Raw genomic sequence first — 17,653 nt, 5'->3', positions numbered from 1 at the left:
TCTAAAAGGCTTGGATTTATTCCAGACTGGAGATGGTTTCCAAACAGAAACCGTTCCTTTAGGGGAAGGATCAGGCTTTTGTTCCTTATTCTGACGAAAGGAACGAAAACGATTAGCAGCCCTATATTTACCATTGGATTTTTTATCCTGGGGTAAAAAAGTTCCTTTCCGCCCAGTAACAGTTGAAATAATAGAATCCAACTGTGAACCAAACAATTTATTACCTTGGAAAGAAAGGGAAAGCAAAGTTGACTTAGAAGACATATCAGCATTCCAAGTTTTAAGCCATAAAGCTCTTCTAGCTAAAATAGCTAAAGACATATACCTGACATCAACTCTAATGATATCAAAGATGGCATCACAAATAAGGTTATTAGCATGTTGAAGAAGTTTAACAATGCTATGAGAATTATGATCTGTCACTTGTTGTGCTAAAGCCTCCAACCAGAAAGTTGAAGCTGCAGCAACATCCGCCAAAGATATAGCAGGTCTAAGTAGATTACCTGAACATAAATAAGCTTTTCTTAGAAAGGATTCAATTTTCCTATCTAAAGGATCCTTAAAGGAAGTACTATCTGCCGTAGGAATAGTAGTACGTTTAGCAAGAGTAGAGATAGTCCCATCAACCTTAGGGATTTTGTCCCAAAACTCTAATCTGTCAGATGGCACAGGATACAATTTCTTAAACCTTTTAGAAGGAGTAAATGAATTGCCCAGATTATTCCATTCCCTAGAAATTATTTCAGAAATAGCATCAGGGACGGGAAAAACTTCCGGAATAACTATAGGAGATTTAAAAACCGAATTTAAACGTTTAGATTTAGTATCAAGAGGACTAAATTCCTCTATTTCTAATGCAATTAAGACTTATTTAAGCAAAGAACGAATAAATTCCATTTTAAATAAATATGAAGATTTATCAGTGTCAATATCTGAAACAGAATCCTCTGAACCAGAAAAATCATCATCAGAAACAGAATCAGAATGATGATGTTCATTTAAAAATTCATCTAAAATATGAGAAGTTTTAAAAGACCTTTTACGTTTACTGGAAGGAGAAATAACAGACATAGCCTTCCTAATAGATTTAGAAACAAAATCTCTTATATTAACAGGAACACCCTGAGTATTAGATGTTGATGGAACAGCAACAGGTAATGGAACATTACTAATGGAAATACTATCTGCATTAGCAAGTTTATCATGACATTCATCACAAACTACAGCCGGAGGAACAGTTACCACAAGTTTACAACCAATGCACTTAACTTTGGTAGATCCAGCATCAGGCAGCGTTTTTCCAGAAGTAGCTTCTCATCCAGGGTGAATCTGAGACATCTTGCAATATGTAATAGAAAAAACAACATATAAAGCAAAATCTATCAAATTCCTTAAATGACAGTTTCAGGAATGGGAAAAAATGCCAATGAACAAGCTTCTAGCAACCAGAAGCAATAAACAATGAGACTTAAATAATGTGGAGACAATAATGACGCCCATATTTTTTAGCGCCAAAAAAGATGCCCACATTATTTGGCGCCTAAATGCTTTTGGCGCCAAGAATGACGCCACATCCGGCAACGCCGACATTTTTGGCGCAAAACGTCAAAAAAATGACGCAATCACAAACAACTTCCGGCGACAAGTATGACGCCGGAAATGACAAATAATTTTTTTGCGCCAAGAAAGTCCGCGCCAAGAATGACGCAATAAAATGAAGCATTTTTAGCCCCCGCGAGCCTAACAGCCCACAGGAAAAAAAGTCAATTTTTAAGGTAAGAAAAAAATTAATTAATCATATGCATTATCCCAAATAATGAAACTGACTGTCTGAAATAAGGAATATTGATCATCCTGAATCAAGGCAAATAAATGTTTAAACACATATATTTAGAACTTTATATAAAAGTGCCCAACCATAGCTTAGAGTGTCACAAAAAATAAGACTTACTTACCCCAGGATACTCATCTACATGTAGTAGAAAGCCAAACCAGTACTGAAACGAGAATCAGTAGAGGTAATGGTATATATAAGAGTATATCGTCGATCTGAAAAGGGAGGTAAGAGATGAATCTCTACGACCGATAACAGAGAACCTATGAAATAGATCCCGTAGAAGGAGACCATTGAATTCAAATAGGCAATACTCTCTTCACATCCCTCTGACATTCACTGCACACTGAGAGGAAAACCGGGCTCCAGCCTGCTGCAAAGCGCATATCAACGTAGAATCTAGCACAAACTTACTTCACCACCTCCACGGGAGGCAAAGTTTGTAAAACTGATTTGTGGGTGTGGTGAGGGGTGTATTTATAGGCATTTTGAGGTTTGGGAAACTTTGCCCCTCCTGGAAGGAATGTATATCCCATGCGTCACTAGCTCATGGACTCTTGCTAATTACATGAAAGAAATTATATATATATATATATATATATATATATATATATATATATATATACACATACATACATATACCATATACCTTTTAACGCTTAAAGAAAAAAAATTATAAATATTTATATGAATATTTTTTATCAGATAGTGTATATATGAGTGTTATAGTTTATTTTAATGTATTTATGTTGTGTTTGGTGCACATTTTTTTTTTAACACTTAAATATTATGCAAGGTCTTTAGCCGCAATAACCCAACAAGTGCAAATTTAGTTTGTGTTTGAAAAAATGCGTGCGCAAGTTAGCATGTTAGTTGTAATCTAGCATCATGAAAATGGTTACTGAACCACCTCACCCAAAGTATTTCTTGCCAGCAGTGCTTAGTACAAACGGAGAGATACCACATTGACAAAAGAATGATATCTGATTGCAAGGTACTTAAAAAGGCAAAAGTGATAGGAAAGAATACAGTGCAATAAATATAGTCTCAAAGGTTAACAGGTTATTTATAAACTATAATAACGTTGCTATTAATAAATAATAATATCCGTATTAATAGGTTACCTCTAAAGCGGATAATCGTTTCTCACCACTGTCACTGCCAACGCCTGAATCAGAATCTTTTTTTGTAGGGTACATGTCTTCAATACTAGATTTTTTACAAAACAAATTGATACGTGGTTAGTTGTATCACACAAACCAAATGAGAGACAAACCTTATTACAAAGTATATGTAGAAACCAGAAATTCCTAAACTGACAGGTACATTTTTAATGGCCAAGTAGAGGTAAAAAAACAAATTATGCTTACCTGATCGTTTTTATTTCCATCGTGGGGAGGAGAGTCCACGGCTTCATTCATTACTTTTGGGAAATAAGAACCTGGGCACCAGAAGGAGGCAAAGACACCCCAGCCAAAAGCTTAAATACCTCCCCCACTCCCCTCATCCCCCAGCCATTCTGCTGAGGGAACAAGGAACAGTAGGAGAAATATCAGGGTATAAATGGTGCCAGAAGATAAATTAAATTTAGGTCCGCCCACCGGAATTACGGGCGTGAGCCGTGGACTCTCCTCCCCACAATGGAAATAAAATTATCAGGTAAGCATAATTTATGTTTTCCATCTAAAGGGGAGGAGAGTCCACAGCTTCATTCATTACTTTTGGGAAACATATACCCAAGCTTTAGAGGACGCTGAATGAAACAGAGAGGGTAAAAAGGCGGACCCTAAACTGAGGGCACCACAGCCTGTAAAACCTCTCTCCCCAAAACAGCTTCCGCAGAAGAAAAAACTTAAAATTTGGAAAACTTTGTAAAAGTGTGTAAGGAGGACCAGGTAGCCGCCTTGCAAATCTGCTCCATAGAGGCCTCATTCTTGAAGGCCCAAGAAGAAGCCACAGTCCTAGTTGAATGAGCTGTGATCCTCTGAGGAGGCTTATGTCCCGCTGTCTAATAGGCCAAGCGAATCAAGCTCCTTAACCAAAAGGACAAAGAAGTAGAAGAGGCCCTCTGCCCCTTGCGCTTCCCGGAATACACCACAAAAAGAGATGTAGACTGTCTGAAATCCTTCGTAGCCTGAAGATAGAACTTTAAGGCCCGAACCACATCCAGATTATGAAGTAACCTCTGCTTAGAAGAAGAGGGGTTAGGACACAAAGAAGGAACAATTTTTTCCTGATTGATGTTATGGTTAGACACCACCTTGGGAAGAAACCCCAAACCGGTGCGAAGAACAGCCTTATCCGCATGAAAGACCAGATAAGGAGGCTCGAATAGGAAGGCAGCCAGCTCAGATACTCTGCGTGCTGATGCAATGGCCAACAGAAAGAGAACCTTCCAGGACAGAATCTTAATGTCAATAGAATGCATAGGCTCAAACGGAACCCTCTGCAATACTTTAAGGATCAAGTTTAAACTCCATGGGGGAGCAGACTGCCTAAAAACAGGTCTGATTCTAGACAGAGCCTGAAGAAAAGATTGAATGTCAGGAAGCTCAGCGAGTCTCCTGTGCAACAAGGATAAAGCCAAAATCTGTCCCTTTAAGGAACTGGCGGCAAGACCCTTCTCCAAACCCACTTAGAGAAAAGACAGAATCCTGAATACCTTCACCTTGTGGCAAGGATATTCGTGTTTCTCACACAAGGACAAGTAAGTCCTCCACACCTTATGGTAGAAGCGACAAGTGACTGGCTTTCTTGCCTGAACTAGAGTGTCAATCACACTTTCAGAAAAACCTCTCTTGGCTAAGACTAAGCGTTCAATCTCCACGCAGTCAGCCTCAGAGAAACGAGATTTTGATGTTGAAAGGGACCCTTTTCCAGCAGATCCCTGTGATAGGGTAACCTCCATGGCGGAGAGGATGACATTCCCACCAGATCCTCAAACCACGTCCTCCGCGGCCACGAAGGAGCAATCAGGATGGCCGAAACTCGCTCCTGCTTGACTCGAGCCACTATACGAGGTAGAAGTGGTAATGGTGGAAAAAATGTAAGCAAGGATGAATCCCCAAGGCACCACTAAGGCATCTATCAACTCTGCCTGGGGATCCCTCGACCCATACCCGTATCGGGGTAGCTTGCAATTGAGTCTGGATGCCAAGAGATCTATCTCTGGCGTTCCCCATCTGAGACAAATCTCTGCAAACACTTCGGGGTGAAGAGACCATTCCCCCGGATGGAAGGATTGCCTGCTGAGTCCGCTTCCCAGTTGTCCACACCTTGAATGTGGATCGCTGAGAGCAAGCAGCTGTGGGACTCCGCCCACTCCAAAATCTGAGACACCTCCCTCATTGCTAGGGAGCTCCTCGTTCCCCCCTGGTGGTTGATGTAAGCCACCGAGGTAATGTTGTCGGTCTTGAATCTGATGAAACTGAACGACCCCAGAGAAGGCCACACCCTCAGAGCATTGTAGATTGCTCAAAGTTCCAGAATATTTATCGGAAGGAGAGACTCCTCCCGAGTCAATTTTCCTTGTGCCAAACTGACATCTTAAACAGCTGCCCATCCTGCCAGACTCACGTACATGGTCACAATCTCCCAGGATGGTCTCAGGAAGGATGTCCCCAGCACAGATGCTCCGGATGGATCCACTAAGATAGGGAGTCCCTGGTCCGAGCATCCATGGATATCTGCTGTGATAGATCTGAATGATCGCCGTTGCACTGTCTCAACATGCACAATTGAAGAGGTCTAAGATGGAACCTGGTGAAAGGGATGATGTGAGGCCTCTCTCTTTTCCAGTCTTGAAGACAGGTTTGACAGGAGGAATCTGCCTTTGGGCGGATAGAACCTGAAACCTATCCTGTAACAATGGGCGACAACCTCCAGAACCCAAGGGTCCTGAACGTCCTGCAACCAGACTTCAGAGAAGAGAGACAATCTGCCCTCTACTTGGTCCTAAGACCGGTCGGGGGCCACCCCTTCATGCCGATTTAGTCTCGGCGGGCTTCTTGTTCTGCTTGGACTTGTTCCAAGACTGAGCAGGTTTCCAAGTTCCCTTGGACTAATCCACTTTCGGGACGAGCTGCTGGCGCTGAGCCTTGTCCCCGCGAAAGGGACGAAAAGTAGATCCTTTAGGCTTCGCCTTCTTATCCTGTGGTAGGAAAACTCCCTTGCCTCCCGTAACCGTGGATATGATCGAATCCAATCCTGGACCGAACAAAATATTTCCTTGAAAAGGCAGGGACAACAGCCTCGATTTAGAGGTCATGTCTGCAGACCAAGACTTTAGCCACAGAGCCCTGCGAGCTAAAACGGAGAATCCTGAAACCTTTGCATTCAAGCGAATAATTTGCATATTGGCGTCACAAATGAAAGAATTGGCGACCTTCAACGACTTAATCTTATCCTGTATCTCTTCGATGGAAGTCTCTCTCTCTACCATATCACACAGGGATTCACACCAATATGTTGCAGCTCCGGCAACCGCGGCTACAGCCGCTGCCGGTTGAAAAACAAACCCTGTATGTTGAAACATTTTCCTTAACATGCTTTCCAACTTTTTATCCATGGGCTCTTTAAACAACAAACTATCCTCAAGAGGAATAGTCGACCGCTTTGCAAGCGTAGAGATAGCACCATCCACCTTAGGGACAGACCCACACAGCTCGAGCTGAGAGTCCGGAACGGGGAACAGTTTCTTAAAGGAAGAAGGGGAAAAGGAAGAACCTAATCACTCCCATTCATTCTTAATAATATTAGCCATTTTTACCGGAACCAGGAAGGTCTGAGGCACCACCCTGTCCTCGTATACCTTATTCAGCTTAGGAATCAAAGGTTGCTCCGGAAGCTTTGGTTCCAGAACCTCCTGAGTAGCAAGCACTTGCTTCAGCAAAAAGCGCAAATTTTCCATCCTAAACCTAAAGTCGGGCTCCTCCACAGCCGGAGGATAAGATGACATGGACTCCGACCCAGAAGGAGCCTCCCCCAAAGAGTCGGAGTGGGCCTTGTCATCGTATAACACCTCTGATATTTCCATAGGCGTAGACAACCCCTGGGCCAGGCCACCATGACACGTCCTACGCTTGCACGTAGCATAACATGGTAAGGCATGGATCACTTTCTGTACTGCCGTTTGCAGTTGATCAGCAAAATGTGACGGGCAACGAATCTCTCCCATAGGAGTAATGGTTGGACCCTGGGGCGCTGCATGTGTACTCTGAGATGAAAGCAGGGAATGCACCTCCCGGGATGAGGAGCCCTCAGAGGTGGACGGCTCAGTAGTACTAGACATCCATTTAGTTTTAGATGTTGCAACTTTATCAAGGCATGTGGAACACAGTTGAACAGGCTAATCTACAAGAACCTCCTCACAATAAACACAGGAATGAGACTTTGTTAAAGAGGGAGTACCATCTAACGCGTCAGAGTCCTCTATAGCTTGTGCTTTTATTATGGACTAGACTAGCTTAAAAAACAGGCACCTTTATACTCCTATGACCCGGACTACAGAAACCGCTGCTGATTAACAGAGGAAGTGAAACTCACACCCGGTCACCAGGGATGCCTTGTAGGACTTGCCCCTGCACTAAGGAGAAAACGTGCCAAAATCGGACGCGCAAATACTCCTGGAAGTCAACCTGAAGTTCCACCATTGCCAGAGCCACATTTCACACATAACGCAGCAATAACACAATAAACATTATTATGTATAAACCTCCCCTGTTCAATAATCCCCACACTAGGAATATTAACCCTTGATTCCATAAAATAAAAGGCGCCACACTGTGAGCCTGTCTTCTGTGTAATCATTATGTATAAAAAAAAATAAAAAATCTTACTAGAATCAATGCCGTGGAACAGGAACACATCCCTTCAAGTGTGACAGGTAGAAGCATCGCTCCTGACATGGACTTGAGTGCAGAAAGCAGGCAGCGAAACTCATCAACGCTGATTGCTTGTGGAGCTGTTAATATGAGTCAGGATGGTTTCGCAGAAAGACTCTCCCTGCATCTCCGGACACCAACTTTCACCCAGGCTCTCACTGAGAGGCTGACAGGACTACTTCAAACTCCAGTCCCATTCCGAAGAGTACTACCCTCCATAAGAGACTACTCCGAATCTTCGGCACTTCTCTGCCATCCTCCTGTGATGAAAGGCAAAGAATGACTGGGGGATGAGGGGAGTGAGAGAGGTATTTAAGCCTTTGGCTGGGGTGTCTTTGCCTCCTCCTGGTGTCCAGGTTCTTATTTCCCAAAAGTAATGAATGAAGCCATGGACTCTCCTCCCCATTAGATGGAAATACAAAATGCTACAAATAAAACTTTAGGAAACACTTTTTTTAAATTGAATTATTACTTTCAGAATAAAGAAACAATATTTAATAAGTCAACCGTAAAAAGACATGCAAGTACATGCCCCAACTACTTCATGCAACCTATAGTTCTATCTAAATCCTAAGTTTATCTTGTTCTACCTAAGTGCATGATGAAAAGAGCACACAATATTTGTGATGCTTGGTTACAAAGTCAAAGAAAAAACTTGGCTGGTATACAGGACTGTAACGTAGCACTAAGCAGCATGTTGCTATTATCTGTGGCAGTTAAGAAATTAACATGACTTAGCATCCAGCATGAAGGTTAGCACCATAACTGCTTGCTAACTTGTGTTATCTTGTAGCGTGCTAAAAACATTCCGCTACATATTGCTTAGTAATGCACTGCATTCAACCATGCCAGTTATGTCATCCTTGTGACAAATAATACATAGATGTTGCAAAGTTTCAGTGTGTGGTTTAAATACTATGGGCCAGATTATAAGTGGAGCGCTAAATATCACGCGCTCCACTTTGTAATACCAGCGCACGATAATAGTATTACAAGTAAATCACAATGCGAAAGCGAGCTCGCATTTCTAGGAAGCACTGCGGTCACCAGGGCGTGCTTCCATAGGCTCCTATGGGAGCCTCATTCTGATGCTGTCCCAGATAGCATCAGGACCTTGCACAGTGAAGGGGGTAAGTAGTGCAACATTTTTAAATATATATATATGTATATGATTATATAAATATATATTTATGTGTTAATATGTGTATATAATCATATACATATATATTTACATTGCAGTGTAGGGGAACACACAGTTCCCATAGACCGCAATATAAAGGCGCTTTTCAGTGCTGTTTTGTTTTTTTCTTACAACCGTCTCTCACCAACTTTAGACCCAAAAAACTGCCTAGTGCAGCTGTTTTTAATAATAATAATAATAATAATAATAATAATAATAATAATAATAATAAAAAAACAATCATTTAGAACTCCACTTGTAATCTAGCCCTTAGTTGCTGAACAGCGGCACTATAATTGCAAAAGAAACAATGCAGGCCTAGCATTTGGCAATAGTATTTTGTAACATTTACAGGGTATAGCAGGCAACGCTGTTTAATAAATTGTGCAGTCTGAAGGTTTTAATAATTTGACATAATAAAGACAAACAGCTATATTTTACTAAAACACTTTTTTGTTCTTCAAATTCCCATATGGGCTTCTGTTAACAGGTTATACACAATCACTAGAACTCTCCTGTGCTTCCCCCAGAAAATAATACAGGCGGATTAGCCAATAAACTGCTGATAAGGAACTGTGTGGAGTAATTTGAAGGAAGAAAAAAAAACAGAATTATGAAGAAATGAAAACAAAGATACCTAGTTCAATTATTATACCTGTCTTGTTATAATATTGATCTCTGCCTCTGATTACTGAACTAGCAATTAAAACACTGTTATGAAGTTAGGCACTGTCCTCAAACGGATTATGTTTAATTATGATGTCAGAGTGGATTTATATTTTTATTTATAGATTATATTCTAACATGAAGCCTTATGCCCATCAGCAATAAAAGACAACTGATTTTCCCCACTGCACGTACTGCTGTTTGAAGAGCACCTTGTCCTGAAATGTTGCCAAGTATGAAAGATGCCCTCTGCCTACTTGACTGTTAGGGAGAACATGAACAGAACACCCTATATATATTGTAGAAGTGATAATAGGTGGTGCCGGAAGTTCTGCAGGAACATATCTGCAGGATGCTTCACATGACTGGAGGATGATCATTACCACCAATAGAATTAAATGCAGAACTAGAATTGTAAATAGTCAAAGATAGTGGCCTAGAGTCACCCATTTTAAAAAAATACTGCCCAATAGTATCAAGTGATACAACATTGCAAAACCACCCACAGTCTTAAAGCCACACTCAATATGCAATAAAACCAATGACTAACCTTAAAGACATATAATGATTTGTTAGAGCATTTTATCATCATTTTATTTGCATGTAAATATGTATTTAACCACTTCTAGATGGTTATTGCTGGCTACATACATAATTCCCAGAAATGGCTCATCAGATGTGTTCAGCTTGATCCCAGTAGTGTATTGCTGCTCTGAAGTTGACTTTAACTATGTGTTTAACCAATAGCAAAGGTTAAACACAGATATTTGTAAGCAAAGTTCAATAAATAATGCTCTAAATCATTTTTTTGGTATTTGTATGTCCCTTACATACAGGGAACACTTATAAGTATCTTTCTAAATATTACCTTTTGTGTGTTGTAAGCTTTAATCTGCTTCCCTTATAGCTATTAAAGATATCACCTCTAGATCAGGTTTGTTATGTCTGACTAAAAACGATGGGGCTGTGTACAAACAAATAAGTAATAATAGGGCCAGAATGAAAACTCTTAAGTTAAACACATAGAAAATGTGCTGAAATAATAAACATGATAATTGTCACCACAGCTCCATAATGAAAGCTTGCCTGTGTTGCAATAGCAACCCTAAGAGATAAAGTATATAAGCCATAATAATAAATACAGACTATGGAAGCCGTTCAGCTCCAAAAAAAATAACTAAGGAAAAAAAAAAAAAAAAAAAACAATTAAAGGGGCTCTGGGGCCGATTTATCAAGCGCCATATGGAGCTTGATGCCCTCGTTTCCACACGAGCCTTCAGGCTCGCCGAAAAACATAAATTATACTTACCTGATAATTTAAATTCCTTCTGTATGAGAAGAGTCCACAGCATCATTCCTTACTGTTGGGAAATACAGAACCTGGCCATCAGAAGGAGGCAGACACCCCAGCCAAAGGCTTAAATACTCCCCCACTTCCCTCATATGCCAGTCTTATGCCAAGGAAACAAGGAACAGTAGGAGAAATATCAGGGTATAAATGGTGCCGGAAGAAAAAAAATAAATTATGGTCCGCCCATCGGAGTATACGGGCGGGGGCTGTGGACTCTCCTAATACAGAAGGAAATTAAATTATCAGGTAAGTATAATTTATGTTTTCCTTCTTAATATGAGGAGAGTCCACGGCATCATTCCTTACTGTTGGTAAAATTAGCCCCAAGCTCTAGAGTACACAGAATGATAACGGCAGGGGTAAAGGAAAAGCAGACCCTAATCTGAGGGCACCACAGTCTGTAAAACCTCTCTCCCAAAAGCTGCTTCAGCCGAAGCAAAAACGTCAAATTTGTAGAATTTTGAAAAAGTATGTAAGGTGGACTAGGTAGCCACCTTACAAATCTGATCCATAGAGGCCTCATTCTTAAAAGCCCAAGAGGAAGCCACCGCTCTAGTGGAATGAGCCGTAATCCTCTGAGGAGGTCTAAGTCCCGCTGACTTGTAAGCTAAGCGTATAACACTCCTCAACCAAAAAGATAAGGAAGTCGAAGAGGCCGTCAAACCCTTACGCTTCCCAGAGTAGATAACAAGCAAGGACGAAGTTTGTCTAAAATCCTTAGTAGCTTGAAGATAAAACTTATGAAGTAAACGTTCCTTCAAAGGAGGAGAATTAGGACACAAGGAAGAAACCTCAATCTCCTGATTGATGTTACGATCAGACACCACCTTAGGAAGAAAACCCAAGCGGGTACGTAAGACAGGCTTATCCGATTGAAACACCAGATAAGGAGGCTCACATTGCCATTTCAGAAACTCTGCGTGCCAACGCAACAGCCAATAAAAAGAACCTTCCAGGACAACAATTTAATGTCAATCGAATGCATAGGCTCATATGGAGCCCGTTGCAAAAACTTAAGAACAAGATTCAAATTCCAAGGTGGAGAGCTAGATCTAAATACAGGTTTAATCCTGATCAGAGCCTTAATGAAGAATTGCACGCCAGGAAGCTCTGTAAGCCTCTTGTGCAGCAAAACAGAAAGAGCCAAAATCTGTCACCTCAGGGAACAGGCAGAAAGGCCCTTCTCCAGACCCTCCTGGAGAAAGGAAAGAATCCTGGCAGCCTTGACCTTATGCCAGGCGAAACCACGCTCTTCCCACCAGAACAAGTAAGCTCTCCACACCTTATGGTAGATGCGACGAGTAACAGGCTTACGAGCCTGAATGAGAGTGTCAATAACCCTCTCAGAGAAACCTCTCTTGGCTAAAACTAAGCATTCAATCTCCATACAGTCAGCATCAGAGAATCTAAATTTTGATGAACAAAAGGACCCTGTTCCAGCAGATCCCTGCAACAAGGTAACCTCCATGGAGGAGATGAGGACATCCCCACAAGGTCCGCGAACCACATTCTTTGCGGCCAAGATGGAGCAGTCAGTATCACTGAAGCTTGCTCCTGCTTGATGCGGGCCACTACACGAGGGAGAAGTGGTAACGGCTGAAAAATGTAAATTAGATTGAACCTCCAAGGCACTGCTAATGCATCTATTAGCTCCGCCTGAGGATCCCTGGACCGTGACCCATATATGGGTAGCTAGGAAATGAGCCGGGGCGCTATGAGATCTATCTCTGGCGTCCCCCATCTGTTGAAAATCTCTGCAAACACCTCGGGATGGAGAGACCATTCTCCCGGATGAAAAGATTGTCTGCTGAGGAAATCTGCTTCCCAGTTGTCCACACCCGGAATGTGGATCTCTGACAGTGAGCAGTTGTAGGTCTCCACCTATCGTTCCCCCCCCCCCCCGATGGTTGATGTAAGCCACCAAGGTTATGTTGTCTGATTGGAATCTGATAAACTGGGACAAACCCAGAAGAGACCAAGCCTTCAGAACATTGAAGATCGTTTGAAGTTCCAAAATGTTGATCGGGAGGAGGGATTCCTCTCGAGACCACAGGCCCTGTGTCTTCCTGGCACCCCAAACAGCTCCCCATCCTGATAGACTTGCGTCCGTAGTCACAATCTCCCAGGATGGTCTCAAGAAGAATGTCCCTGGGGACAGGTGATCTGGACAGAGCCACCAAGAGAGCGATTCTCTTGACTGGTTGTCCAGAGAAATCTGTTGAGACAGATCCGAATGTTCCACTGCCCCAGCATGCATAGCTGAAGTGGTCTCAGATGGAACTCTTTTCTAAGTTTATCTTCCATCCATGAAATCAAAGAAGAAGTAGAAGATCCTTCGAATGGACCTCTGCCAGACAACAGGAGGGTGCTTGAACCATAATGCCGTCCAAATATGGTGCTACTGCTATACCTCTGGTTCTGGCCACTGCCAGCAGAGCCCCCAGAACCTTCGTAAAAACTCTTGGAGCAGTAGCTAGAACAAATGGCAGTGCAATAAACTGGAAGTGTTGGTCCAGAAACGCAAACCTTAGGAACTTGAAGTGTTCTTTGTGTATAGGAACATGAAGGTAAGCATCCTTCAGATCCATCGTGGTCATGAACTGTCCTTCCTGAACTAAGGAAAGGATGGACCGTATTGTCTCCATCTTGAACGAGGGGATAGATAGAAATTTGTTTTAACACTTTAAGTCCAGAATCGGACCTGAGGATCCCTCCTTCTTCGGAACCACAAACAGGTTTGGAACAGACCTCATTTTGTAAGAGGAACCGGTACAATGATTCCCAGGGAGGAGAGATCCCTCACGCACCCCAGAAAGGCTTATCTCTTTCCTGGCCTTGAAGACAGGTTTGACAAGAGGAATCTGCCCCTGGGTGGATGAGACTTGAAACCTATCCTGTATCCCTGAGCAATGACCTCCAGGACCCACGGGTCTTGTACGTCCCCAAACCAAGCGTCTGAAAAGAGCGATAGTCTGCCCCCTACCAGATCGGGGGCCGCAACTTCATGCCGACTGTCTCACCGGCTTCTTGTTTTGCTTGCACTTATTCCAGGACTGAGCCGGCTTCCAAGTTCCCTTCGATTGCTCGGGCTTTGCGGAGGGCTGCTGATGATGGGATTTATCCGAACGAAAATGAGGACCTTGTCCTTTAGGTTTGTTCTTCTTATCATGCGGAAAAAAGGCACCCTTGCCTCCCGTAACCGTGGAGATAATTGAGTCCAGGCCTGGACCAAACAGAATATTTCCCTTAAATGGGAGGGAAAGAAGTCTTGACTTCAAAGTCATGTTTGCAGACCAGGACTTCAGACATAGTGCCCTACAGGCTTGAACAGAAAAACCTGAAGCCTTAGCATTCAGGCGAATAATCTGCATATTTGCATCACAAATAAAAGAATTAGCTACCCTTAAGGTTTTAATTCTTTCATGTATCACGTCGAGGGGACCCTCCACCTTGATCAACTCAGATAAGGAGTCGCACCAGTAGGTAGCCGCTCCCGCAACTGCAGCAACCGCCGCTGCCGGTTGAAACAAATATCCTGTATGTTGAAACATTTTTCTTAACAAAGTTTCTCTCTTCTTATCCATGGGCTCCTTAAACGATGAACTATCCTCAAGTGATGGATAGTAGTACGCTTAGCAAACATGGAGATAGTGCCATCCACCCTAGGGATGGAACCCCACAACTCCAATTGAGAGTCCGGAACCGGGAATAATTTCTTAAAGAAAGAAGGGGAAAATGAAGAACAAAGTCTTTCCCATTCATTCTTAATAATGTTCGCCATCTTTACAGGAAAAGTCTGTGGAACAACCCTGTCCTCGTAGACCTTTTCTAATTTATTAATTAAAGGTTCCGCAGGCAATTTAGGCTCTGGGACCTCTAAAGTAGCCAAAACTTCCTTTAGCAGAAAGCGTAAATGTTCAATCCTAAATCTAAAGCCTGGTTCCTCCGCAGCTGGAGGCTTAGAGGCATCATATTCCGACCCAGAAAGAGCATCCCCTGAAGTATCAAAGGTGTCTTCATCAGCGGATAATCTAGTATCAGATATTTCCAACAAACTAGTAGATGACCCCTAGGAAGGATAGCAACATTTGACCTTTCGCTTGCGCTTAGCAGTGTGAGGTAAAGCACTAAAGGCCGCAGACACTGCCGTTTGCAACTGCTCAGCAAAATCTGGCGGTAAAAGGGCCCCTCCAGATGAAGGATTAGGAGTGCTACCAGAAGCTGCATGTGTATTGGGAGATGACTGTAGGGTGCGCACCTCACGGGATGGAGATTCCTCAGAGGTGGACGGCACAGTGGTACTAAACATATTAACCTTCTTTGACATGATTACATTATCAAGGCATGTGGAACATAATTGAGCAGGCAGGTATACTGTGGCCTCCTCACAATATAGACAGGTATTAGACTTAGGTAAAGAGGGAGTACCCTCTAACGCGTCAGAATCCTCCATAGTTTACGCTTATAAAGCAAACTCTTAATAATAATATAAAACGGCACCTTTATACCTCCAATGGCTGGGGCACTCACCACCTCCTATGATCCAGGCCCAACAGACAAAAAACGATTTGTCTCTAATAAACCGCACGGTCAGGAAAGAGGAAATCAGTGTGACCACACCCGGTCACATGGTACGCAATGCAGGACCGCCCCTGCTATAGGAAAAAGCATGTCAAGCCTTCCCAGGCTGCGCAGCTTACCAAAACGAAAGTAAAACCTGTACGTTCCAACATCTGCCTGAGCCTAATCTCACACATGTCGCAGCATAATTAAAGTAAATAAAATTATGTGATTAATTCCCCCTGTTCAATAATATAATATTAACCCTTGATTTCACACAGATAAAAGGAGCCACACTGTGGCCCCCTTCTTCTTGCGTTATCATACGTGTATAAAAACTGAAACAATCTTACCGGTATCTATGCTGTGGAACAGGAACACAGCCTCTCAAGTTTGACAGTCTTGTAGCATCGCACCTAACATGGACTTGAGTTATAAGAGCAGTCAGTGAAACTCATCAACACTGATTGCTTAGGAGCTGTTAATACGAGTCTGGATGGGTTCGCAGAAAGACTCTCCCTGCATTTCCAGACTCTAACTTTCGTCAATGCTCTCACTGAGAGGTTGACAAGACTACTTAATACTCCAGTCCCATTTCGAAGGGTAGATACCCTTCATAAGGAACTACTCTGAATCTTCTGACACTTCTCTGCCAACCTCCTGTGACGAAAGGCAAAGAATGACTGGGATATCAGGGAAGTGGGGGGAGTATTTAAGCCTTTGGCTGGGGTGTCCTTGCCTCCTCCTGGTGGCCAAAGTTCAGTATTTCCCAACAATAAGGAATGAGGCCGTGGACTCTCCTCATATTAAGAAGGAAACGCTCCATAACTGGTTCGCCTGCTCTGAGGCCGCAGACAGAAATCAACCCGATCGAATACGATCGGGCTGATCGACACCCCCTGCTAGCAGCCGATTGGCCGCAAATCTGCAGGGGGTGGCATTGCACCAGCAGTTGACAAGAACTGCTTGTGCAATGATAAATGCCGACAGCGTATGCTGTCAGCATTTATCAATGTGCAGCGGACATGATACGCTACATCGTATCATGTCCGCCCGCACTATGATAAATCTACCCCTATATGTCTACTGCAGCCATTTCAAGTGTTACAGCACAATTTATATGTTTTAACTGAGTTACTAAATGTTATGTTTTATATTCCTTGTAGTTTATTGCATTCATATTTTGGAGTAGGCCGAGGCTTGCTTGGATGTATATCCTTACAAGTTCAACTTCTACATTTTGATCTTATTACTTAAATCCATGATTCTCTATATAATTAGTCAATGACAACTGATTATTACCTTAACAGCCACAGGCAAAGTTTGTGGCTTATATTATCTAAATATTAGTGACACTAACAATGCACTATGCAGGACAAGAGGATCATATTCTTATGCACTGACTGTAGTATTTACTTGACAAAAGACACATTGAGTGTTTGGACACATATCCAAGGTCTAGTAAGAGACTGAGAATTATGCTTCCTCAGAGTTCTTTTGCTAAATGAACTACACATGCTTACAGAAGATACAACATGAAAATACAAACTATGGTGTCTAAGCGTACACCTTCAGATGCTCTATATGTAGGGTGACCATATTGCCGCTTTAAAAAGGGACACATATGAAAAATACATGTGTCAGGGCTGTTTTTACGGCTGTTTAAAGAAAGGTTTTGTATAAGAACCCTGACATATGTATTTTTCATGTGTGTCCCTTTTTAAGAGGCAATATGGTCACCGTATCTATATGGGCCTGTAGCAGAGTGCCTTATCACCAGAGTGATATATGGATTTTATTTCCATACTTAATCCTGTATATATTATAAATATTTATTTTGCGCCATACTTTATTTTTTATTGTATTAAATTGTTCGATCATCTTGCCATTTCTCCTTATTAGAACGGCTTGTGTATTTTTGCGTGAAAGGCTAATAAACTTAGGTTATTGTTATAAAACAGTGTGTTCACTTTGTTTATTTATCCTATACTTCTCAGAATCTCAGGACTGGTAAACGGATATGGAACCAAATTTTTCTTTCATGATTCAGATAAAGCATGCAATTTTAAGCAACTTTGTAATGTACTCCTATTATCAATTTTTCTTCGTTCTCTTGGAATTTTTATTTGAAAATTTGATAATAGGAGTAAATTAGAAAGTTGCTTAAAAATTGCCTGCTC

At 42.1% G+C, this 17,653-nt stretch overlaps 1 protein-coding gene across 1 annotated transcript in view; it reads right to left on the bottom strand.

Moving 5' to 3' along the window:
• The window catches only part of LRCH1 (leucine rich repeats and calponin homology domain containing 1), a 476,896-nt gene that overhangs the window by 166,977 nt on the left and 292,266 nt on the right, over positions 1–17,653 (bottom strand). The window contains exon 7 of the mRNA XM_053708012.1: positions 2,959–3,043. Coding sequence (XP_053563987.1) covers positions 2,959–3,043 — 85 coding nt within the window. The remainder of the gene's footprint in view (positions 1–2,958; positions 3,044–17,653) is intronic.

The sequence above is a fragment of the Bombina bombina genome, chromosome 3 (assembly GCF_027579735.1).
Source record: "Bombina bombina isolate aBomBom1 chromosome 3, aBomBom1.pri, whole genome shotgun sequence".
Taxonomy (NCBI): Eukaryota; Metazoa; Chordata; class Amphibia; order Anura; family Bombinatoridae; genus Bombina; species Bombina bombina.
Note: the sequence above shows the minus strand (reverse complement) of the source record. Positions and strands in the feature narration are given on the sequence as shown.